Genomic DNA, 25,624 nt, shown 5'->3' on the forward strand with positions numbered 1-25,624 from the left:
AAAAATACAGCATTTTTTCCACTTGTAAAATGTCATAACTCTAAAAGGGTAAAAGTGACAACACTAAAATTCAATCTTGATATGTGTTTTGTGGTAATGAGCATTGAGTATCAGTTTCATAACATTTGGTTGAGGCAAACTAAAGTTAAAAAACAGAAACAAACCAAACAATTTTTATGTTTAGAAAGGGGCATATTTCAAGAACTGTATAAGTGACGCCATCAAATTTCGAACTTAATCTGTATTAAGGGGTAATTGGCATTGTGGAAAAAGTCTCGTAACATTTGGTTAGGAAAACTTAAGTTAAGAGAACGGTAACCTAAACATTGATTAGTGCAAACGGAAACCAATTTGGGGACGTATGGACGGACTGAATTTCGGGGGGAAATAGGTTATTGTTGACATGCGACCCCTGGCTTTGGACAAACACGCAAGTTGAACAATATCAAAGTCGATCTACGTTTTGCAATTAAATGACGCGTCAAACCTTACTTGGATCGGGTTTTTAAGCTTATCTTGTATAATAATTATAGATATAGTAATATCTTTTCGTTTATTAAGATCAACAATTGGTAAACATAAAGCAACATGCATAAACATACAATTCAAGGATATATTCTCATCAGATAATTCAACATTAACTTCAAAAAGCACTGTTTTGGATTTCAAAAATAAAGAGAGGAAATGAAACCCTTAAGCAATTTAAGCATTTTAAAAGTATGAAAAAGGAAAAGAAAAGTAGCAAAAATGTGCATTTAACTCAAAAACATACAATGAGCATTTGCCATGAATAAAAAAAACAGCGGAATTCGGAAATCCCAAACTATTTTGAAGTTCATTTGACAAATAAGGATCACATATGTCAATTTTAAACCGCTGTAGATAAAGTTATTATACTTTACACCTACATTGATAACTAATGAACATATGGTTGTCTGTGAGAATAACCCACAAGAGTGTAAGCCTTTAGAATAGTAGTAGTGTGTCCAACTATCTTGACATATTTTCTTTTTTCTTTATTTCAATAATACATAGGAAGAAATAGAAATTAAGAACCACTTCCGTTGAATTAAAGTTAAAAAAATCTATCATTTCCCTGTTATGAAATATACCAGATCATAACTGTTATGAATACAATGAAAATTATATCAATATCTTACACAAATATTCTAGCATCCAAATTCTGAAGAAAGAAAAAAATAAAAGTACTGGTACTACATGAATGCCCTCTCGTGCAACATTTTCTAACCAAAACAAAATTAGTTAAACGAATTTCAATTTAAAAAAACGACGTGTACAGAGAAGTTCAATAAGGAACATATACTTATGACAAAAGTCGGTCAACAAATATAAAACACTATCACTAGATCTGATTCATAACTATTCAAAATCCCAGAATATCAAAATGACGAACAAAACGTCGGACAACTGGCTGACTTTAAGAAGGACGGAATGACGGGTATAGGTCAAACTCTATTTCACGTTTAAGAGTGGTTAACATAACAAACTAGCCTTAACAGCAGGAAACTAACTTTAGATACACAATGTTTTCGTTCGACAATGCTACAAAACATAAAAAAGAGACTTGTAAAACAAATACAAAAGTTCAAGAGTACATTACGATACAGGCGTGTAGAAAATACACGTCTATGTCCCTGTTAATTATGTTTATTAAGGAACAGTTTATTGAGCATCAGCTTCTGGATAGCTGTTTCAACTGATTTCTTTTGAAGATTGGCTATATTTTTCCCCCGTAGTTCTTCCAACATACTGTCTGGTATTCTTAGTCCCCTTTCAACTATAGTAGGGTCTATTCTTGGAGTAATCGATGCCGTTACTGCTGTTGACACGGAACACGTACGAATATTAAACATTGAATAATCTTTTTCAGGACTCGATGTTTCTTCGTCGACATCGATAGCATCAGGGTCAACACGAACAACAACCTGAGGTTTTCGTTTGCTTCTTTTCACATCCATGGACGTTGAGCAGTTGCCACTTTGTAATGATTTTTGCAGTAAAGGATGCGTCTGTGCAAGATCTTTAACAGTCTGAGTAACCAACGGAGATGCACTTGATGAGTTCCGAGGACGAGTTGTCAACGCTGGAGACTTGGCGTATCCTTGTGCAGGTATTACAGTTTTGACCAACGTGTTTCCATTTTGGTGATTGTTTAGTTGAACCATTGGTTGGATTATGTACTGAGTTGCTGAGGAAGTGCGTATTGTTTTTTCACTAGAAGAAGGTGTAAATACAGGAGCCACATTTTGAGGTCGATTTCCTTGCTCAATAAAAGGTTTAACAGTTGAAGTTGGCATTATATTTCCAGTAGATGTTCTTATGAAAATTGGTACAGGCAACGACCTAGTCAACTCCTTTTTTGAGTTTTGTGTTGAGATTTCAGCCATTCTATTTGACTGACTTACATTCATTGCCGTGTCTTTACTTACATTAATAGCATAAGTAGTAGGGGATTTAATTTCTTTTTTGAAATCCCGCACCATTGTCTTATCGAACTGCAGGGAAGACCAATTGCATGCAGAACTTGGTGCTGACGACGCATTACTCATTGTGTGAGCTGAATATTGGTGTTGCGAGGATTTAAATTGTGTTGAGGGTGTCTGAAATGAACAGACAGGTTTACTGTCTGCCTCTTTACCAGCGGACGATACAGCAAGAGGCCTAAGTGGCCTTTGAGTACTAGTATGTTGAGATGATGTTTTACCAGTTTTGTGCTGAATATTTGCAGTTTTTGAATCATTGCTCACATTCCCCGTTTTAACAAATTGACCATCTGTTATCGTTTTCATTTGAATGTTATTATTTGACATCCTGGATATATTTTGCGGGAAAATGGACATAATTGGAGGATTTGCTGTCGATCCGGTTATAGTCGTTTTAGCTTGACCAATCTTATGAGATGCTATGTTCAAGAGGAGCTGACTTGCTGATGGAAGTTGTTTGGGTGACGGTGCTGTTTGCATGTTTGGAACGGATTGTGTGGGTTGTGCCAACTGACCCAATACTACAAGATTTTGTGTTTGAGTATTTTGACCTAACTGTAGATTAGTTAGATTAGAAAATTGTCCTAAGATTGTACTTATATCTAATCCTGGATTTAATATTGGGTTTTGTCCAATCGCTGTATTGATAATAGGCATTTGAGATATTCCTTGTTGCATGATTGGTAATTGTCCTCCGTTCAATCCAATGATAATTGGCTGAGTCTGGCTATTAAAAACACCTTGATTATTTATTTGTTGTTGATTCACTAGAAAACTCTGGTTAAGACTAGAATGAACAGGGTTATTTAATGCACTCTGGTTACCACCATGAGACGAGCTTATTAAAACATTCTGTTTTTCTGTTTTGATGTGATTACTTAAAGCATGATGGAGACTGGTCTGCGGTTGGATGATCGGAATATTATGATTCACAAAATTTGAATTTGGATTGATTGATACATTTTGGTTAGTTGTTACCTGTTGGTTTAAAGGAAAGAGTTGTTGTTGATTACCTACATTGCTGTTTGAGAAAAGTCCTAAAACCTTATTGTGTCCATTGTTCCCCGGTGCTGTATTTTTTTGTCCATCAACTGCAGATGATAATTGCAAGCGGCCGTCTGGTAACATATCAAACAAAACGTTTTGCTGAACTCCGTTTATGTTCACTGGTAATAACAGCTTAGGTTGATTTACCGGTTCAAAGTTGTTCACATTACCTAGGGATGATAAATTACCAGCATTTTGAGAAGCATTGAGGGTGTTAGTTAATTGTAAAGTTCCTTGGGAATTTACTGCATTTGGTATCAATATATTTTGCTTTGAACCACTAGACACTTGTTGAGACACTTCAGATTTCAAATCACGATTCAATTGGTTTACGAACTGAGGTAATATATTTGTCACGTTAGTCTGAATACGACCTGATTTTCCTTTTCCAACATCAGCTAGCAAACTTTGATTCGGAACTTGTAATTGACCTGACATACCTGGAGTTGATATGACTGAACCTCCGGTCTGAAAAGTCTTTGTTTTTGGATTTTCAATATTAAGATTTATTTGAGTATCTGGTTTCGAAGGAACAGTCGTCTTACCTTCCAACAAAGGTAAGAAGAACTGTTTGCCATCAGATTGTGTGATAAGATGACCATGTAGCTCTTTGGGTTTTGACTGAGCGCTGTTTATTATGTTAGTCTGATTCTGAGAGGGCAGAGATACTAAAGTGATATTGTTATTGTTTACTGGGTACCTCTGGCTAACGTTGGAATATAAACTGGTTGGAGCGCTAGCATTCACATTTAATGCATCTATAGTTTTTGATTGACATTGGCTCTCTGATGATTCCACGTTCTGGTCTGCATTAGCTTGCATTACAAATTGTTTACCACCAATATTAAACATTTGAAATGCTGCTACCGTTTTAGTACTGTCAATTTCCAGAGTAGATTTTGTACAACTTTTAACAATTTTGTTTTCATTTAAACTATCAACATTTTTCGGATCATCGTGAATTTGTAACTCAGATTTCCTATCTACATCAGTAGATTCATTTTCGACTGTATTATTAATATCACTTTCATCCAAAATTGACCTAAGTTTTTCAATGTAAGAAGCACGCTTTTCCTTCGGTGTCTTGGCAATTTTATCACATATGTCACGAAACGACTGTTCACTAACGGGGTTTTGCAAATCTTGAAAAACTTGTTCCACGTTAGTCCTTGTTTCAAATTCGATGTCTGGTTCTTTCTTTATTTTTTTATGTAATAACAAAGGGTCGTCAATTTTTGGTTCGTTATTTGCTGTATTGTCATGTGTTTTACCACTATTTGTAGTACTTCTACATGATATGTCATTTTTACTATCATCGTTTTTGTCCAACTTTTGATCATTGTATTGTCTTTTCGGTGTTCTTACACGAAGTCGTTTTTTTAAATTACCTTTTATCAAACTCGTACTAGGTATTATACTATCAAGAGCGAAATTTCCATTGTCTGTGGCATTTTCAAAAAAATCATGATATATCCTTACACTTGATTTGGAGTTTTTGACTTCTCCAGTTCCATGTAAATTTCCTACATTGTAAATTTCAGTAGTTCGAAAATTTGTCTTATCATGCATGGTTTTCACTATACATAATTTATGTAAATGCGGATTTTGGTTATTTTCTGTATTATTCAGTTCATGTTTTCTTTTCCTTGTTAAACGTCTATTGTCAGCAATAACATTTAATTCCTCACACTGTTTATCTCCTCTCTTTTTAAAGCAGATCGAAGAACAATGTTTATGATTTTTCATCCATTTTCTATAAGAGACATATTTTTTTGTGCCAAGATCTATTTTTTCAAGATTTACAGCACAATACTTTTCGGTTAAAGAATTAAAATTTTCTATGTCTTTAGTACAATCAGATGTACTTCCGGATGAATGTCTATCTTGGGTATTCAACGAAAACACCGAATCTATCCGTATATTCATTTCGCTCATTATTACGACCTGCAATTAATAAGTGTAAAAAGATTAGTTTAATACAAACGTGTGATTCAATATACTGTTACATTTTAAGATCCATATCTTTCGTGGAGACATTGTGATGGGTTGTATAAAGACGGAGAATAAATGTTTGCCGTTACAGGTCAATTCATTCTGATGTACCTTTCTCTTAACATTTCAACTGTTTTCAATGTTATAAAGTGACATAAATCAAGAACAGTAAATGCGACGCTACCCAAATTCGTACTTGATCTAAGTTTTGTGGTTATACCCATATTGTATAAGTTTCATCACATTTGGTTCTTAATAAATTAAAAGTTAGCATGGTAAGAGAACGGGATTTTTTTTTAGCAATTTTTTGTAAAGGGCATAACTATAGAACAGTTTAAGTGACGCCAACAAAATTCCAAATCTGTGTATATTGGTAATAAGTATTGAGAGTATTTGAGTCACTGCTATCTCTTGCGTAGTACATGAAAGGAATCCGGTTTTTGGTGGGGTTTATTTTGCTCAGTCTGTAATACGTATTATATGTTGTGTGTTGTACAATGGTGTTGGTCTTTTGTTGGTTTGTCGTTTTTTGCCATGGCGTTGTCAATTATGAGTTTGAATGTCAATTTGGTATCTTTTTTTTATCTTTTTTTTCCCACTTAAGTCGTACATTAGAAGATATACTTGCAATGCTAGTACTTGTATTAACATCGGGTTCATGCAATGGTGTCAACCGATGGATGTTTTTAAAAGTATTATATATATTATACATCTTACTCTTCATTGTTGACTGGTAGTCTCAATGGCAAAGATCGAAGGTTACTATTGTACAGTCAGGTCATGTTTACCCTTTCATGACACCAGTATTGACATACGAATTGATGAGAGTGTTAATCCGTAGATCGTTTAACGTTTTATTGGTTTTGTTTTTGTTGATATATCTATCTATGTCTGAATAAGTTTTATTTATGCAAAAACCAAACCTACTAAAATATTTATTTTGGTGAATGTGTTTCTCATTAATTCAGATATCACGTGTTTAATGAGCTGCTGAGTAAACCTCACCATATTCTGAATCCTGTTGATTGGGTGCCTAAGTCAAACGGGTTTCCTTTTCAACTATTATTACACACTGGTTTCAGAAATGTTAGCTTTTTCTAATATGTGCTTTAGTACAGAAAATGAGACTGTTGAATAGTTTTGTAACCGTAAATAATCATTTCTTTTAAATTGTATCTAAATTCCAATGGGAAACATTTAGTATAATTCGTAAACACATGGTTGAGAACGTTGGTGTGTATGCTTTTCGAAAAGAATCTTGGTTTTAATACTTTAAAAGGTGTTCTGTGACAAGTTTCATACCAACTTTCAAAGACCTCTGTGTTTGAGAAAACCATGTATGTTTAAATAAACAAATCTACAAATAAATAACCATACCTGATGAACTCAAAAACGTTCCTATTTGTTCATTTTCGTTTATTCCTGATTGATTTTTGTGACGATCCAGTCCGGCATACGACGGACGCTCTGAAAATTAAAATATGATATAATTCATAAGGCGGATAATCTAAATATAATAAAGATAGACAAACGCATACGATAATCCGAATCCTTAATAAACAACTACATTCGCCATATCCAAGAACGCCAAGAATTTAAAACTTAATCAAGTTATTGTCCCGAAATAACAAAACGTGCGAGTCATGACTACCCATAACCCTCCTTTAAAGACTGACATCTTGTGATGAAATTTCATAGAGATCTTTAGGTCTACTTCACAATGTATTGTCCTGAACCATGAAAAATGCTGGTTTTTGCTAATTTTTGCCTGTAAATTACTTAACATCTACGACAATAACACTAACCAGATGCTCCGCAGTGGTCGAACCCTGAACAGTTCGGACAAGTATTGACACAACATTCAAGCTTGATACAGCTCTGAATTTCGATTGTGATTAAGTAGTTGACGCATCATAAGTTTCTGACACTTGTTTCCCCCCCCCCCCCTTTTTTTTTTTTTATCCCTAATTGCTTGATGATTTGAACCATAACTCCTCCCCTCACCACCACCCCAGCCCATAATTGTAGTATGGAAACTTGTGGTATAATTCAGAGAGATTTATGCATTTAAACACAAGTTATTGGCAAAACTTTTGGGAATTTCAGATTCTCAATGAGGGTATCACCAGCCCAGTAGTTAACACTTCGGTGTTGACATGAATATCAATAATGTGGTCATTTTTATAAATTTCCTGTTTACAAAACTTTGAATTTTTCGAAAAACTAAGGATTTTCTTATCCCAGACGTAGATTACCTTAGCCGTATTTGGCACAACTTTTTGGAATTTTGGATCCTCAATGCTCTTCAACTTTGTATTGTTTGGTTTTATAAATATTTTAATTTGAGCGTCACTGATGAGTTTTATGTAGACGAAACGCGCGTCTGGCGTACTAAATTATGATCCTGGTACCTTTGATAACTATTGACTCACAACTACATTTAAAAAATGCTACTTTTGTCCTCTTTTTTATCCCCAAATTCCTACAAATTTAAGACCATAACCCCCAAAATCAATTCAAATCTTCTACCTGTGGTATTAAACATTGATGGTACCTTTTCAGAGCAATTGAAATGATTATACCCAAGTTGATATCATGAAAGTAGAAAAATGCTTGTTTTTGGGTCCCTAATTCAAAAACGGTAGGGACCATCAACCCCAAAATAAATCCCAAACTTTCTTCTAAAGTATCGAACCTTTTTATAAAATTTCATAGAGATCCATTCACTTAAACTTAAGTTATTGTTCGGACAACAAATGTGAATTGGGACGACGACGACGCAGACGACATCATAACATTATATGCGCGCAAAATGTTTTTGCGGTCGTATAAAAATCAATCTCAATCCTCCTATTGTGGTTTGGTATCTTGTGCTAAAATTTCATACAAATCCATACATTTATACTGATAACTCAAGTTATTTTTTGCGAACCTGTTTATTGTTTAGGAACCAGTAAAAAAACCTGATAGACTGAATTGTATACTACCAATGTTTTACGATTACCACCATGAATTTGTTGACCGATCGATTTGTACGTGTCATAAGTCATTCACAATATTGATTTTTTTCTTCACATTCTAAGATCTTCAGATACAAACTAAGTCGTGCTCTGTGACTTAGTCCTTTGTGAAAGCCTGACTGTTTGTGGGTTTGTGTCATGCACGCATTGTAGGAGACGTTTACCCTGTCGCCACATCCGGTCTGATTGCTTTTGGAGGTCATGCGAATTGCAGACAACGTGTTGAAAAAACTTAAGTTCTAAATTCAACCAATATGTTCATCAATAAAAAAAAAAGCAAACTGATCACTTGTTTCTTGTGTAGCATGATTTACTTTTTTGATCACTATTGCAAATATGCTGAACGTTTTCCCACAGCAAAACATTTCAAGCGTATTCTACTATTTTCATATTTAAAGGCACTGTGGATTCGTTCTTTAATATGCTTTTTTTTCAATTTCACTTGGTGATAGGAACATGATAAAAGGGTCGATAAATCATAGGTCTTGATCGAAGTAATTTCAGAGAATGATCAGGATTGAAGTTATCCTGAAGTCTTTTAAGAGTTTGTTTTTAAATGACTATGCAACCAAACAGCTTCACAATAGATTTTCGGCCTTTTTTCACTGCGGACATAGAACATTCAGATGAGCCGACAGCGTACCGTTTTTTGAATGGAACTATGTGGAGCTTATATATTCAGTTCAAAGAAATTAAGTCCTTACACAAAATGTTAGATTGCTGTTCAATCATGGCAATGTAATGTTCATTCAAGCCATGATGATGGACTAACGATTTGCTACAATCTCATTAATTGAATTCTCATTTTTGCCTATGCTCTCGTAGTAGCTCCATTAACATACAAAGACAATATTATTTGGTTCCAACTGATGTGTCACTTTTTGGAAAATGGTCATGTTGAATTATGTTTAGATGAAACAACATGAAATAACATGGCTAGACGGGCGGAAAATATAAGGCGAGTGGGAACAGTCCAACTTCACAGTTTTGTTTACGTATTCTTCTAAATCAAAGTCCTGCTATGTTTGCTAACAGTTAAATACTGTAAGTGCAATGGTTGTGATGTAACTGTAGAAAACAATAGGAACAGACTGATTTTGAAAAGAGCGTGGAATTTTAGATGTTACCTCTTTGTGATGAAGAACGTCAATGATGTTGATAGGAAGGATTTAGTCATTCTGAATAACAACTTTTTGGAATTTTGGATCCTTAATGCTCTTCAACTTTGTACTTGTTTGGCTTCACAAATATTTCGAGATGAGCGTCACTGATGAGTCTTATGTAGACGAAACGCGTGTCTGGCGTACTAAATTCCTGGTATCTTTGATAACTATATTCATCATGTAATGGTTCCAATCTTCCAAACAGATGAAATAAAGCTACATCTTAAATGATACTATAAACCCGTCTTTATATATGAAAAAAATGATTTATGCATTCCTTGTCAAGTACGTAATCTCTCAACATGTAAGAAAATTAAAGGGCAGTTAATAGGATTGTTATTATGAAATGTAACCCTACCGGGTGAGGTGAATGTGAAAGTATGTCATTAAAGCTTCAAGATGGCGATATAGATTTTGAAGACGTTTTTTACATTCTTCCAATAGTAATTTTTACCCATGACAGCAATTGGGTCTTAAATGAGTCTTGAATACGCTCGTCATATTTACATCACTGCAGGCTGGACTTGGACAACATGTTTAACCTAATAATAGTTATCAAAGGTACTTGGATTATACGCAAGAAACGCGTTTCGTCTACATAAGACTCATCAGTGAGGATTAGACCAAAATAATAAGGTGAACTTTCAATACAAGGTAGCGAAGATACAAAAAAAAAATACCCCAGACAGGTACCTTATATCAAACCAACTAAAATATCAGAAAAAGCATGACATCAATAGACGCAAACTATGAAAGACCATATTCAATTGGACACTTTAATTTAGTGGTCACAGAATAAAAATTGATCAAAGATAAAAGAACAAGTTACCAGAATTTTAAACAAACAAAAAACCATACCAACTCGAACAACAATTCGAAAACTGAGAAATGTATTTTCAACCCATGGTATTCTTGAAAGATTGGAAACAGACAATGACAAATCATTTGACAGTTAGCTCAAATTTATTTCCAACATTAAACTGAAACGTGATTTTATCACCTCAAGATAACACCAGATCATCCGAGGGAATATTGCAAAGTAGAACTTTAGTAACGCAAACGGGAAAAACGCTCATATGAAAGAAATCACAGCGACGATGCAATTCAGGTATAAGTATGTTAATGAGATATAGATCAACACCACACCCAGCAACAGTATTCACACATTATGAAGTATTTGTGAACTGAGAGGTGAAGACTAACGTAAATTAGTATATGGACGTAACAGCGAAAAAATAGAAAACATGAACAAGGATCCTATGACAGAGAGATGAAGAATACACACACCGTTTTTAAAATAAACATTCATACAAAAAGGATAAACATTAATTTAAATTAAGGGAATGTGTCTTATTCAAACAAAAAAGGGGCATTACATGGTCAACTGCTAATGAACATAATGTATATCATATACAACATGTTCAAAATATCAGGTCACACTCTTTACACTTCAAACTCTCAAATAGCATTGACGTTCCAAGCTCAAATGGTAATAATTGGTAAGAAAGCATTCTGATGCACACATAACTAGATGGTAGAGATAAACACATGGTAGCACCAGGACGATGATATATCGATCCGAACCTTGAGAATACAAAGAAAGGATATATAAAACAGTAGAGCGCGTGACAGAAACACAAATGAGTGAACTATCATATTAAGGGGGCTCGCGGGTCTAAATGATTTTTTTTATTTAATATAGGATTTCTCTTTATTTTTCTATAAATGAACTTTATCTTATACTTAATAGAAAAATGAAATAAAAAAATGGGGTCACCGTTCATTTACGCTCACAATCTGGCTTCGAAAGAAGCATACATTTTTGTTGATGTCCTTTTTTTTCTGTTGAACTAATAGGAGAAAAAACGGTAATATCGAAATAAAAAAAAAAACTAAATTACAGAAATCGCTCAAATTTTACAATTATTTAGTTTATGTACAGCTTATTTGAAAGCAACAATAAAACATATAGGTCACCGATAAGTTAAAAAAGATATTTCAATTTTAATGCCAAAAAATGGCATTTTTGAACCAAAGGGAGATCATTTGGAGCTTTTTACATGATATCTACATTTTAAAAGTCACCTGGGGTCAACACAAATTGATTTTTTGGAACGATTTTTGTACCAAATGATAAAGTTACAACTATTAAAGGTTATAAATAAAATTTGTATTGAAAAATTAATGTTTATTTTTTTTCTGAAAATCTTATACCCGCGAGCCTCCTTAAGATAATAGAGCGCCATCCAAATATCATTAGACATCCATAATATAGTCGGCATGGCGTTAAAAATTCCGAACTATTGATATATACTATATTACTGATACGTGGGAACCATTGGAGCAAAAACTTTAGAACTTCACCAAATGGAGAAGGGTGAATTACGTAGTATGAAATGGTTTTGACAGCTTTAAAGCACTAGATTAAGCCTCTATTAGTATTAAAATTAAACCAACTAACACACAAAAGTTGTATGACATAAGGAAACAAGATATTCAAACTAAGTTGAGGAACAACAAAAATGTGGCATGAGATTAAGATTATAGGGAGATATTGCAAGACAACTAGAGGACAGGGAACTTAACGAGATTATAAAACCATGGAAATATGCCTCTGAAACAACTAAATTGTTTGCTGGATAAAGTGCTGGAAGAATGCACGCAACTTCTTGAGGATGAAAAGGGCAAACAGAACAATTTGTCAGATGTTTTTGAAATTCCAAAATTCAACAGAAGATAGACCTTTATTTGTTAATCAATTTAACTCAGGTAAGATTTGCTCTAATTGTTTTAGTTTTTGATGTATAATCGAAAATCTACATTTCCCTCATGTGTTTTATTTTTTTTCCATGGCGGTCATCTTTTTTGAGAAAAGCTTCATACTAGATATCTCAAGTAGTCCATTGAAGGACCATTCAGCTCAAGTTTGCTTGAAACTGGTGCAGGTCTTAAAAATATAAGATCTTTGAAAAAGTTAACACCGGGAAACGACAGACGGACGAAAGATGCAAAGGAGTCGCAAATCTTCAAATGGCTTTTTAGCTGTAAAGACCAGTTTCAGACAAAAGAAAAAATCGTCTTTTATGGCAATAACTGCTATAAGAAGATGTCTGATTTTTTTTTATGTCAATGGACACCCTCTCATAATTCTGATTCTGATTGTTTCTGCATCTGTTATATTTTCTCTGTCTATTATAATTTTAAGACAAAAGAAAAAGACTTTATCCATGTCCTTTTTTTATTTCAATCATAATTTTTTATAAAAAAAAAAAGAATGGCCAACGAAGAAAACGTATCTAGTCTAAGGAAGGGATAAATTCTTCTATATAAAGAATCACTCTGATTCAAACATTAAATTCTTCGTGACTGATAATATCAAGGTGCTCTATTTCTTCATTGACAACATATTTGTTACGATTGGAGGACGTGTTTTTAACTAACTATCGGCATTTCTTTGGGAACCGATTGTTTCCCTCTTCTTGTCGACTTGTTCCTTTATTCTTATGAGGCTGACTTTATACAGAAACTTCTTTATGAGAAACAAAATAGTTAGCAATAAACTTTAACTATACTAATCACTATATATAGATGATGTTTTCCGACTAAATAATTCAAAAATTTGGTGACTATGCTGAACTATCCCATCGAACTAGAGATACTGAATACAACAGATATAGTTACTAGTCTTCATTTTATCGTGATTTACACCTAGAAATTGACAATGAAGGTCGGTTGAAAACAAAACATTACGACAATAACGATGCTGTCAGCTTCCCAATTGTGATCTTTCCATTGTAATGCAGCAACATTCAAGCAGCGCCTGCATACAGAGTATATATCTCCCAATTGATAAGATATTCCCTGACTTGTATTTCCTATCATAATTTCCCTGATAGAGGTGTGCTGCTCACCGGGAAGCTATTAAACCTTAAGTTCCAAAAGGTGAAGTTGAAATCATCCTTTCGTAAATTTTACGGAAGACATCACGAGTTAGTTGATCGTTATTGAATATCAATTTCACAGATGATATAGCGGATACATATGTTCCTTATGTCGTAACTACACTCCCATTCCCTTTTCACGAATGTGACCTACCGAGTAAGACTATTTACCGGGTTCGTAATAACATTAGCAACACGACGGGTGCCATATGTGGAGCAGGATCTGCTTACCCTTCCGGAGCACCCGAGATCATCCCAAGTTTTTGTTGGGGTTCTTGTTGCTTAGTCTTTGGTTGTCTATGTTGTGTCGTGTGTACGACTTTTTGTCTATTTGTCTTTTTCTTTTTTAACCATGGCCGTGATGGCGTTGTCAGTTTATTTTCATTATATGAGTTTGGTATCTATTGCACCTCTTTTATAGAAAAATATTGCCATAATACTTCGATAATTAGCTGTCAAATAATTTTTACATAACAAGCTACAAAAATTACCGTAAATGTGTTGTTGGCTATTAAGTCAATATTCCAACACATTTAAACCTGTAATCATACAATCTTTCTGAGTTTCACTTGACCCTGTTACGTATACATGCTAGTCGTGTAGTTCGGATATCAAAAGGAAGGAAACTGAAACAAGACAGCCACCAGGAAAAAATATTTCGACGAATGGTTCGTCCCAAAAAATATGCATGTATACAGGTCAAAACCAGGATTTACATTTTAAAATATAAATTAAGGCAACAGTAGCATTCAACTGTTCAATAGTCATAAATCGGTGAAGCGAAAACAAATCCAGCTCACAAATCAAAACCGAGGAAAACAACAAAATTACAGAAACACTGAACTGCTACAAAAACAAACGCCAACATAAATGTAAACGTAAAATCAAACAGACCTACATAAGTGCACGTGTATGATGTTGTCTTTATCAACTATATCAATATCAGGTCGTAAGATCGTCGGCAGTCATCGTCAGTGGTAAGATTGCATTTAGTCTTAACAAGACACGATATACTTATACATTTAAACGAGTTCATGTATTGTTAAGGGTGCATTAGTTGTCACGTTCACCTATTTTGACTCATATTCTCCCATTTGATTTATAACACTAAAACGTATATATATCAAATTTATTTAAGTATAAATTTTTAACAATTTACAATGTATGAACTCGTCAAAATGTTTCAAAACTCCATGTGTATTGTTGTCGAGAGAACATCTAATTATTCCTCGATAGGACTCCCGAAGACTGCAGACTGCCATATAGCTAGATACAAACATTAATATAAACAGATAGCTTCCACGTGCAATTTTTCTAGGTATGTTTGATTACAAATTGTAGATTTAAAAGTATGAGCTTATCGTCATTTTAAGGTGTAGAAAATTGATTCTTTGGTGGATCCGATCATCGAGTCATACAGTCATATGCTTAATCCTTGTTAATAATGACATTATACATCTTTCAATCGTCCATTTGCCAATTACCGATTTGATTCTGTTATAACACACATTTAAGCAAATTTCATCCCTTTGCCAATCGTCAGCCGGTTCCATACCGAAAAAAATTGGCATTTTCCAATGCAAAGCATGATGAATTGAAAGTGAAGTATTGTCGGTTTCACTTATTTTAATTAAAAATAATTGCTGATGTCAAAAGTATTTACCTGAACAACAAATTAATGAAATTATAAGATTTAAAAACCTAAAAGATTACTCAAATTACGCACAGGTAAATTTGCTCTTTCTGCTGGTTCTCCATTGTAAATAAAATAAATGTCTCTCGTAAAAAAAAACTAAAAAAGGGATCTCTAATTACAGTTTCAATTACGGGAATTGGCAAGTAGCCTATTGCTGAATGAAAACGTAACCCATCTCCAGGTGTAATGGGTTAAATTCAAGGTCGATAAATAAGGATTCACCAGGTCGAATTATTCACTTGCAAGTGAATTATTCATCAGCGATACTTATTTGCTTATTTTGGCAAAATTTAACCAAATTGGCTGCTAAAAAGCAAATAATTATTTCACTATATCTTGTACAGTAATGATTACATTTTTTTATATCTCGTACATCATTGTACATGTCGTAGCTAATGACCTATTAATTGTTTGTTTCTTTCTTTGTTTTTGTAATTTGAATACATATACGTTTTAGTATACATTAGATCAAATATGAAAATGTGTATCAAATCTGTTATCATGGATTTAACAGCTTGTTTATGCCACTTTTAAGGAGGCTCGAGGGTATAAAAATTTCAGAAAAAAATTAACATTTGTTTTTCATTACAAATTTTATTTGTTACCTTTTGTAGTTGTTACTTCATCATATGGTACAAAAATCATTCAAAACAATCAATTCGTTTTGGCCCCAGATGACTTTTAAAATGTATACATCATTGAAAAAAGTTCCAAATTATCTCCCTTTGATGGAAAAATGCCATTTTTTGGCTTTAAAATTGAAATATCTTTTTCAACTCATCGGTGACCTATATTTTTTAATATAATTTCCATATAAGCTGTACTTAAACTAAGTTATTGTAAAATTTGAGCGATTTCTGTAATAAATTTCTTTTTTTATTTCGATATTAACTTTATTTCTCTTATTACTTCAACAGAAAAAAAACACTTTTACAAAAATGTATGCTTCTTTCGAAGGCAGATTGTGAGCGCAAATGAACGGTGACCCCACTTTTTTATTTTATTTTCCTATTAACTTTAAGATAAAGTTCATTTATAGAAAAATATAGAGAAATCCTATATAAAAGATTTAGACCCGCGAACCCCCTTAAGTATTTATTTTACTCAATGCAGACTGAACTTAATGTATAATGGTAACATAAAACAAAATCGTCAATAAAATGTATTACATGTTAATAACTTTAATATATATATAGAGAAAGCAACAAAAAAAAACGCCCCATAAAATATGATTACCAAGGAAAATATTTTGTTTTGTCATTTTTGCTGTCAAAAAATATTGAAGTAAACACACAACACGTGATAGTTTGCTCTGTCAATTTTCTTAAAAGGTTCTTAAAAGTTTGAAGCTTTTTCTAAATAAACTTACTTTTCTACCTCATGACGTCACTGCTTTATTTACGTCATAGTAAGGGCGTTTATCTACTCTTATGCAAATTATCACGTGCACTATCTTCAAAAACATCTATCCTGACTTATTTGTTTTTAAATATGAATAATAAATTATGCAATCAAACATTTCTTCTGTTATAATATAAATTTGTTTATAAATTGATTGACGTGTAATATTTGTATCAATTCGTGTCTTAGTCTTAATATCGATTTCTTTTATGCATTTTTAAATCCACGTCGGTTGTCAATTTCTATTTTAAGCTTTCAAGCAATGAATGCCAAGACACGCCCATCATTATTATTCATATCGATACAAAGATGGTGTCAGTAAAACATCTCACAATGGCGGCTATATCCAATCATATAAGTATATGGAATCAACTTAAACGATTGGCTACTTTTAAATTGCCATACTTTAACAACTAATAGATTTATATACGTCGTCTGTTTTATACACAAAAATCAGAAACTTACCGTTGTGTCAGATTTGTTACAGACTTCTTGCAGGCAATATCAGACAAATGCATTTATAACTATAAATAGGTCAAGGCGTAATGAATCACGAGGGTCATGTATATTTATTTTCAACCAATCAGACTGTTGACAGATGTCTCCGCCTATCGAATCAAATGTCACAACGTCATGTGAACGCTTTTTACTTGGAATACGAACTACCTGTAACTGGCTTTACCAATAACTTGCAAAATGTAAATAGTTTTTTATGCTGAACCATTCAATGCGTCTCGAATCATATCACTTTAAAATGCATTTTTATGCTGTAATTTTATGAAAGATACAAATGAATTTGATTTGCCCAAATTGCACCTCATATAGCAATAGCTTTACGGAAATCTCCGATAATGACCGAGCCAAACGAGAATAACCAATCAAAATAAAGACGTCAGCAAAAATGGCGACAAGAAAGGTGTCCTGTTGCAACCTGAAATCAGGAAAATCGGATTCTTCTTCTACATAAAATTCTTACTTCATGTTTTTGCTTGAAAGAATTTAGGAGAATATTGTAAGCATTACTTTATTTTTACAAGAAACTTCCCAGTCCAGAAACTGTGCACTAGCGACCAAAATAGTATTACGTCGTTAAGGTCGGCAGCACAGACTCTTTGATATCAAAGGCCAGACCACTTCGCAATGCTAAGTTCAATGAACTGTTTATTGCAATCATACAAAAATACATGTTCCTTAAATAACGAATGTTGTTTTCATCACATGATAAAGTTGAAAAGCTCAGAACTATTCACAGAAAGTCAGGGACTTGTAACTTGTAACCCATCGACGAATTAATTCATGATTCATCCAGTTAGCCACAGAACTTTAGCTCTTTAGTCCTTATGATTTCTATTCTTTGTTTTAAAACATCATTTTAGGTCATCAAATTGTCAAAAATATGACGAGGACCTATCAGCTACCGTTCCGTGGATACAGCCTACCTTTAATCTGGACCATACCTATTTAAGTCCGATTCATCTGGACCATACCTACTTTCAATATCGTAGCTGCTATGTAGTGATTCCTAGATTTTGACTATTGAATGTGTAGCTAAAAACAAGTTGCTACATAGTTCGAGATTACTCTGACGTCCGACGGCTGTTTTTCCATACAAGCTGGGGCTGTGGGACGTCAGAGCTTGTCCCATATCAAAAAGTGGATATTTGCCCTCCCAAAATAGATGCGCTGCTTTGACGCTTCTCGAGCCGACTGAGGGCCTTGGAATTAGATAAATCGGGCTTCAATCTCTTCATTTATGTAAGTTTCACCTACCTGCCAACCATTATGTTTCTATATTTTAACAGTTTTCACAGAGACCCGTCGATTTAAACAGTTTGAATTTCACTTTCAAATGGACGTCAAGTTACGAGAGAGTTTGTGGCCTCGAGACTCAAATATGCAAATATTTATATTTTTTTTTACAATGTACCTCTTTTATAGGAGATCAATAGTTAACACTTAGAAGCAACCACGTTTTTTTAGATCAGTAATTAGCATTAGGTTCCGACCACGATAACAATTGGAAGCTCTCGGACATTTAGGTAACTTGCATCATAAATGAACGAGGTGTTACATTTTGGTCATTTGCACTGTTTTCTCTTGGTCACGTGATAATCTTTGAAAATGAAAGGCAAACTGTTTAGATAGACGGGTCTTTGTGAAAACTGTTAAAATATAAAAACATAAAGGTTGGCAGGTAGGTGAAACTTACATAAATGAAGAGATAAATGAAAAATGAAGAGATTGAAGCCCGATTTATCTAATTCCAAGGCCCCCAGTCAGCTCCAGAAGCGTCAAAGCAGCGCATTTATTTTTGGTGGGCAAATATCCACTTTTTGATATTGGACAAGCTCTGACGTCCCACGGCCCCAGCTTGTCTGGTAAAACAGCCGTCTGACGTCAGAGTAATCTCGGACTAGTTGCTACATTGATATCCATAGCAGCTACGTAGCTGCTACAATATTGAACTCGACACGGCCAACCTCTGTAAGGTATTCCCATCAGCCATTTTACTGTCATGGTCCAGACAAAGACCTCCTTCTTGTTGGAGTTTACATTGAAGAACGTTTAGCTGTCGTAGTATTAATTGTACGGCATACTTGTATACATATCCTTGACAATTTTTTAACATGCTCAAAATTTAACCACGGATCAAATAACTGTAGTAAACCTAACTAAACAGGATAACATGTACATGTACAAATTTATAAGAATGTTCAAATTTGTATAGCCCCTTTCAAAACTGTTTTAACCCATACTTATTCTTAGGCCTAAATGATTACTACAGATAGTTACCAAAAACTACATACTTACTAGTATGATACTAGTTACATGTACACCACATATTTGTTAAGGAAACAATACAATTTGTTACAAGTTTGTCATGGAACGGCATAATTTCATTACTTTGCAATATGAATAGCTTTGGATAAGCCAGCTTTCTAATAGTCTGTTACTGTTAACAAGGTTACAACACTACACAATGTGGAATATTACTTTCCACGACCAAATAACATAAGGTCTAAGGATTCTGTTATAATACTCCCTTCATTGTACAATATAGATTCCAACATATTCTGTGTGTTGCTGTCAGGTATACATAACATTATCCAACATGAATGATCAACAACTGCTTCTTGTAAAAAAACTTATGAATCTGCTGGAAAAAGATATTGATATGACAAAAAATGCCAGGGGAGTGGTAAAGCTGATTGATGGCAGACATAGATGTGTCATATAGCAGAGTAGGTAGTAAGATGACAAGGGACTGACTAACTTTCCATGGCCAGTATGAGCCCCTCAGGCTTAAATTAAAATATTGTTTGTTTGCCCTTTACCGACCGACCCTATAGATTCGTTCCGCCTGAAAATCTTTTATTTGCATTTACCAGCAAGATTTTATTTTATTTTATTTTTTTGTTCCTACCAAAAATCTTATATTTGTATTTCCCGCTCAAAATATTTTTTGGGAAAAAAATAAAATAATTTATCTACCTACCTACCCTGTTTCAAAACATAGGGTCGGAAAAGGGCAAACAAACAATATTTTAATTTAGGCCTCACTACTGAATTTTGTACAGAAATTTGAGTTTCATTCAAGAACTTTGAATAGTCTCAAATTATCAGGAATTATATATAAGCTACATGTCGTTTGTGCAAGGAATACGAAGTTTAATAAAACAAAACAAAAATCTACAATTCACTGCATAAAGAAATGATAAATCAAAGGCTAAAGTATAGAAAGGATAAACAGCTTTTAAAAAATGTGGCGGATCATACTATTCTGTTTCAGACCTTTCTCATTGGTCCTAACCCTTACTTATACTGTATTAAACAGCTGTTTATCGGCAGTAAAAATGCCCGACGCATGTCATTGCGTATTTAACTGTATCATTTTGTATTAAACCTAGTCTCATCGTATGAACCTGTATCACTCTTGTCACAAAATGACCCACAGTTGTCCTGAATTATCTGCATTGTAAAGTCAAAACCTATAGTCAAACTGCCATCACCATAAGAACATGAACATGTATCACTCTTGTCACCAAATGACCCTTGTCCTTAATAAGCTGTGTTGTAACGTCAAAACCTGTAGTCAAACTGTTATGCATACATGTACATATGGGATCTGTATCAGACTACAGCATAGGCGATCCAGGGGGGCCCGGGCCCCCACCTTTCTTGGGAAAAATTTGGTTGATCATATAGGTAATCATTGAAGCATGACTGGAGCAGGCCCCCTCTTAGGTCAGTCAGCAGGACCCCCTTAGGAAAAGTTCTGGATCTGCCACTATACGGAAACTAAATTTCAGGGATCATCTTTGAGATTTAATTTGCAGTCAATCCAGGGAGGTGATCCGTGAATGTGTGACCTAGGCATTACTTCCAAATTATAACTTTTATTTTAATTTGAAAGATCCTTCGTAGTTGCAAAAACTTTGATGGCAATGCAAACATGAGAATACACTTTGGACATCTAACATATCCATTTACACCTTGGGCCAGGGTTTTTTTAATTTGTTGGTTTATGGATCCCCCAACCATATTTTGACGATCTGTAGAATAAAAATTAAATTGACTTTTCATGCTTTTTTTATTTTCGCTGATCCTTACAAATACTTTTTCTCTGAAAAATAAATAAAAATTCTATTTTTATAAAATGAAATGCATTAATTAACACTAACAGAATTGATAACAAATTCCAATTAGTATCTAAAAATAGACAAATCAACCTACATGTCATAACTGACCATGATGTGGGTTGCGCAAATAATTTTGTGGAACAAAACCTGTGTTTAAAACCCATTACCCAATAAGTTTGTTTCCCGTATTTGTCATCATTCTGTAAGATGCATCAATTCATAGAAAAATGGGAAATGGACTTATTCAAACGTGGAAGAAGTCAAGTTAAAGAACTAAATATAAACAAATCATTTGGAACTTTGTTCTTTCAGGAAAAAATCATCCATTTAGAAATTAAAAACAGGAATGCATGACAACTGATGAACCTGATATCCTCGTGTTTCCAATTGACGAGTCTATTATATATGTTTTTGACATGTCTGTTGAAACTTATTTTTGTACGACGTTTTTGCAATTTTTTCTTTACTGTATCAGGTTTTCATGATTGAAGATCATTATTCACGAAGTTTCTTGAAATTGAGTAAGATCTATGTGGATCCGTTTTATTTTTCTTGTGTGAAAAATGACAAAATTTCTTTGTCCATGGACACAACCCCCCTTTTTCATGGGAAATTATTAGACGATGTCATCAATATTTGGGACAGCTGAGCAATATTATTTCTTCTAACTTAAATTTGAGAAATGATGATCTTTGTCTGTCTACAGTATGTCCTATAACAATGTATAAATGGGTTCCATTCCCCAACTATGGTTTGCCTCAACCAAATAATACGAAACTTGTACCCAATGCTTATTACTTCAAAACACAAATCAAGTTTGAATTTTGGTGGTGTCACTTTTACTGTTCTAAAGTGATGATCCTTTTCAAAAAGAAAAATATTTCCTTTCTCTTAACTTTAGTTTGCCTTTTAACTGATACACAATGCTTCATTGCTTATATTACCTTTAAAAAAAACACAGACCAAGTTTGAAATTTGCTGGCATCACTTTTACCATTCTAGAGTTTTATGCCTCTTTACAAATGGATTGTACATGTATGCCTGAAATTTTCGTCAACTTTGTCCCATCGACACATCCCCATTTATATTGTAAAGTGAAATACTATGAGTATCAGTAATAGGATCACTTTATTTGGTATATACATATTTACATTTGTATATCATGACTCATGTACATGTACATGTATATACATTTTGAGGTTCCTTGCAACAACTACATGTCTGTAAGGTACAGTTTGTATATGACTAGAAAAAAAAAAGTGGTCGTATACATGTACATGTATCAAGTTGTCAGCTTCTAAATCCCCATATAATTCCCTCAAGATTAAAGAAATTAGAATTCCTGTATTAATATTTATTTTGGAAAGGAAAAAGGTAGAAGCATGAAGGAGGGGTTAAAATAAATTGAGGAATGGTAAAAAAAATTTTTTTTGTCATATATTGGTATCACGTTGGGAATGATTGTGGGTGATTTTGGTCCCAACAGTTTAGGAATTAGGGGCCAAAAAGGGCCCAAATAAGTATTTTTCTTGGTTTTCGCACAATAACTTAAGTATAAGTAAACAGAAATCTTATGAAATTTTAACATAAGGTCTATAATCACAAAAGGAAGGTTGGGACTGATTTTGGGAGTTTTAATTTGGTCCAAATGAATTAGGGGCCAAAAGGGTCAAAAGTTAAACTGTGTTTGATTTCATAAAAAAATGAATTATTGCAATTGGGGTTCTTCGATATGCCAAATCTAACCGTGTATTCAGATTCTTAATTTTTGGTCCTGTTTTCAAATTGGTCTACTTTAAGGTCAAAGGGTCCAAAATTAAACTTAGCTTGATTTTAACAAAAATTGAAATCTTAGGGTTCTTTGATCATGTTGATATGCTGAATCTAAACATGTACTTAGATTTTTTGATTATGGGCCCAGTTTTCAAGTTGGTCCAAATCGGGGTCCGAAATTATTATATCAAGTATTGTGCAATACACATGTACATGTAGCAAGAAGTTTTCAATTGCACAATATCTAAAAATGAACATTATTTGATTTCATCAAAAATTGAATTTTTGGGGTTCCATGGTATGCTGAATCTAACCATGTATTTAGATTTTGGATTTTAGACCATAATAAGTAAATGTCTAATTTAAAATTTTTAAGTTTAAGTTCTTAGACCACATTCATTCTGTGTCAGAAACCTATGTTGTGTCAACTATTTAATCACAATCCAAATTCAGAGCTGTATCAAGCTTGAATGTTGTGTCCATACTTGCCCCAGCTGTTCAGGGTTTGTCTTCTACGGTTGTATAAAGCTGCGCCCTGCAGAGCATCTGGTCTAATTCAGACATGTATCAAGCTTAAATATTGTTTCCTTTTTTTGCCCTAACTTTTTCGTTGTGAGTTTTGAAATCTAGTCTTTAATGTTGGTGAGCATCCATTGATACATATATACACTTAAACCTAGGACAGGAGGTGAGTGACACAGTTTTATATCCTTGTATAAACTACATTCCATTGCAGCGTTTGAAGAATATATATAAAATTTTTGATATTATGTAATGATTGAAGAAAATACAAAAAAAGTTAAGTGTAAATAAAGAGACAATTCATTTTGCCATTGTTTACTTTAGTTACATAGTAGAACACAGGTATATCAGCTGGCCTATTGACCAGGATATATAGATTCACTGGAGCATGACCTATCATGTTTAAACATTGACATTATTGAGTCTTTGTTGTCCTTTAAAAAAAATAATGGTGGACATTTTAATACGGCAGATTACCTATACATATAAACAGGTAAACCTTCTGTGATAACAAGGTTGTATTTAGCTAACTTATCTGTTTGTGTTATCCTTATTGTGATAATTATAAGAATGGTGTTAGTCGTGTTTGTGAGGAGGTTGGTTTTAAAAAGGATGTTAAACTTTGTATTACCTCATGTTTAAATGAAGGTAGGTTAGTTCCAGGAAAAAGAAACTGAAACTAGAATAGAAGAGATATCATGGTTATATAAAATTAAAGATATATAGCTTGAATAGAGGAGATTCTTGTACATGTACATGTATTTATTTATGCACATGGTAATGATTTATATACATGTACTTAGATGTGTGATATTTTGTATAGATATACACATTATGTACTGTGGATTCATCTTTATTTGTAGGAATCTGATAATTTGTGGGTATTGTCTATCAGTAAACCTCAAACCAAAAAAAAAGGAAAAATCAACAAAGCCTAAATTTTCTACAAGTTTATATGCAGACTATGGCAAAAACTACTAAAATAAATGAATCCATGTACTGTACTTTGTTAATTTTAATATCAATTTTATTATCAACAATGTAAATTTTGGATGCCAGGATTGTTGTTCACCTACATGAATGTGTATCAGATATCTATGTACATTTTTGTAGTTAAGGTATCAACAAAAGAGTGAATTTATATCAGACTCATCTTCGCTAGCCAAGGGTAACGATCCACTCCCACTCTCTTCACCCTTGGCAGATTGAGCCAACATTTGTGATATCAATGTTGCGCCACCTATCGGAAGATTAACTTCACGCCCATTCCGAATACATTATTCTTGACCAATGGTAGCACTTGAACTCTTCAATTTGGAGGTAAAAACACGGTAGCGTCTAGATTCTACCCACTTGGTAAAGCCGGAAAAGAAAATATACGTCAACATTCATGCATTTGTGCATGAAACATACACAGAAATTTCTATTAGTTGATTAAAAACATTCAAGTTGTCACTAAATATAGTCGTATGTTTAGTGATGTAAAGACTTGTTACACTAAAACACATGGCAATTGTTTACAAACACTTTCTACATTTACATGTGATCATGTTATAGGCGCTTTTTGATTGGATGCAGGGAGTTTCTACTGCAACCAATAAAAATCCTTACCTTGTGTCTCCGAAATATTATCTCAATCCGCCAAGGGTGAAGAGAGCGGGAGTGGATCGTAACCCTTGGCTAGCGAAGATGTATCTATAAACTTATTTTTGTTTCTTTTTTTCAGAAACTAAATTGAAGAAAATACAGAATCTTGATCAACATATACTTTTACTAAATCATATCTTTGGGAAATATTCAAGAAGTGTGGTAAGTGTTTATAACTAAATAAGTTTGTATAACATGTATAACCAGTATGTATGTTTTACATGTAAATACATGTGTATATATACAATGTACTACTATATTTTACAGAAAAAAATGAA

The 25,624-nt window shown here is 33.5% G+C and overlaps 2 protein-coding genes across 3 annotated transcripts in view; one reads left to right on the plus strand and one right to left on the minus strand.

The window, feature by feature from the left end:
* Nucleotides 1–160: 160 nt before the first annotated feature.
* On the minus strand, nucleotides 161–17,337 carry LOC134708502 (protein PF3D7_1417600-like). The gene is made up of 3 exons (XM_063569101.1): nucleotides 17,230–17,337; nucleotides 6,921–7,010; nucleotides 161–5,495 (listed from the first exon to the last, which is right to left on the minus strand). The coding sequence occupies exon 3, from the start codon at nucleotides 5,484–5,486 to the stop codon at nucleotides 1,659–1,661; it is 3,828 nt and encodes a 1,275-aa protein (XP_063425171.1). The 5' UTR covers nucleotides 5,487–5,495; nucleotides 6,921–7,010; nucleotides 17,230–17,337; the 3' UTR covers nucleotides 161–1,658.
* A 282-nt stretch (nucleotides 17,338–17,619) lies between these two features.
* Nucleotides 17,620–25,624, plus strand: part of LOC134708504 (serine/arginine repetitive matrix protein 2-like) — a 33,584-nt gene continuing 25,579 nt past the window's right edge. Inside the window, exons 1-2 of one of the 2 annotated variants that reach the window (XM_063569102.1) lie at nucleotides 17,620–17,776; nucleotides 25,426–25,508. The gene's annotated coding sequence lies outside the window, so the exon portion shown is untranslated. Of the gene's footprint in view, nucleotides 17,777–24,330; nucleotides 24,348–25,425; nucleotides 25,509–25,624 lie in introns of those variants that run through there. The other variant, XM_063569103.1, reaches the window with a different exon arrangement.

This window comes from Mytilus trossulus, chromosome 2, assembly GCF_036588685.1.
Source record: "Mytilus trossulus isolate FHL-02 chromosome 2, PNRI_Mtr1.1.1.hap1, whole genome shotgun sequence".
NCBI lineage: Eukaryota > Metazoa > Mollusca > Bivalvia > Mytilida > Mytilidae > Mytilus > Mytilus trossulus.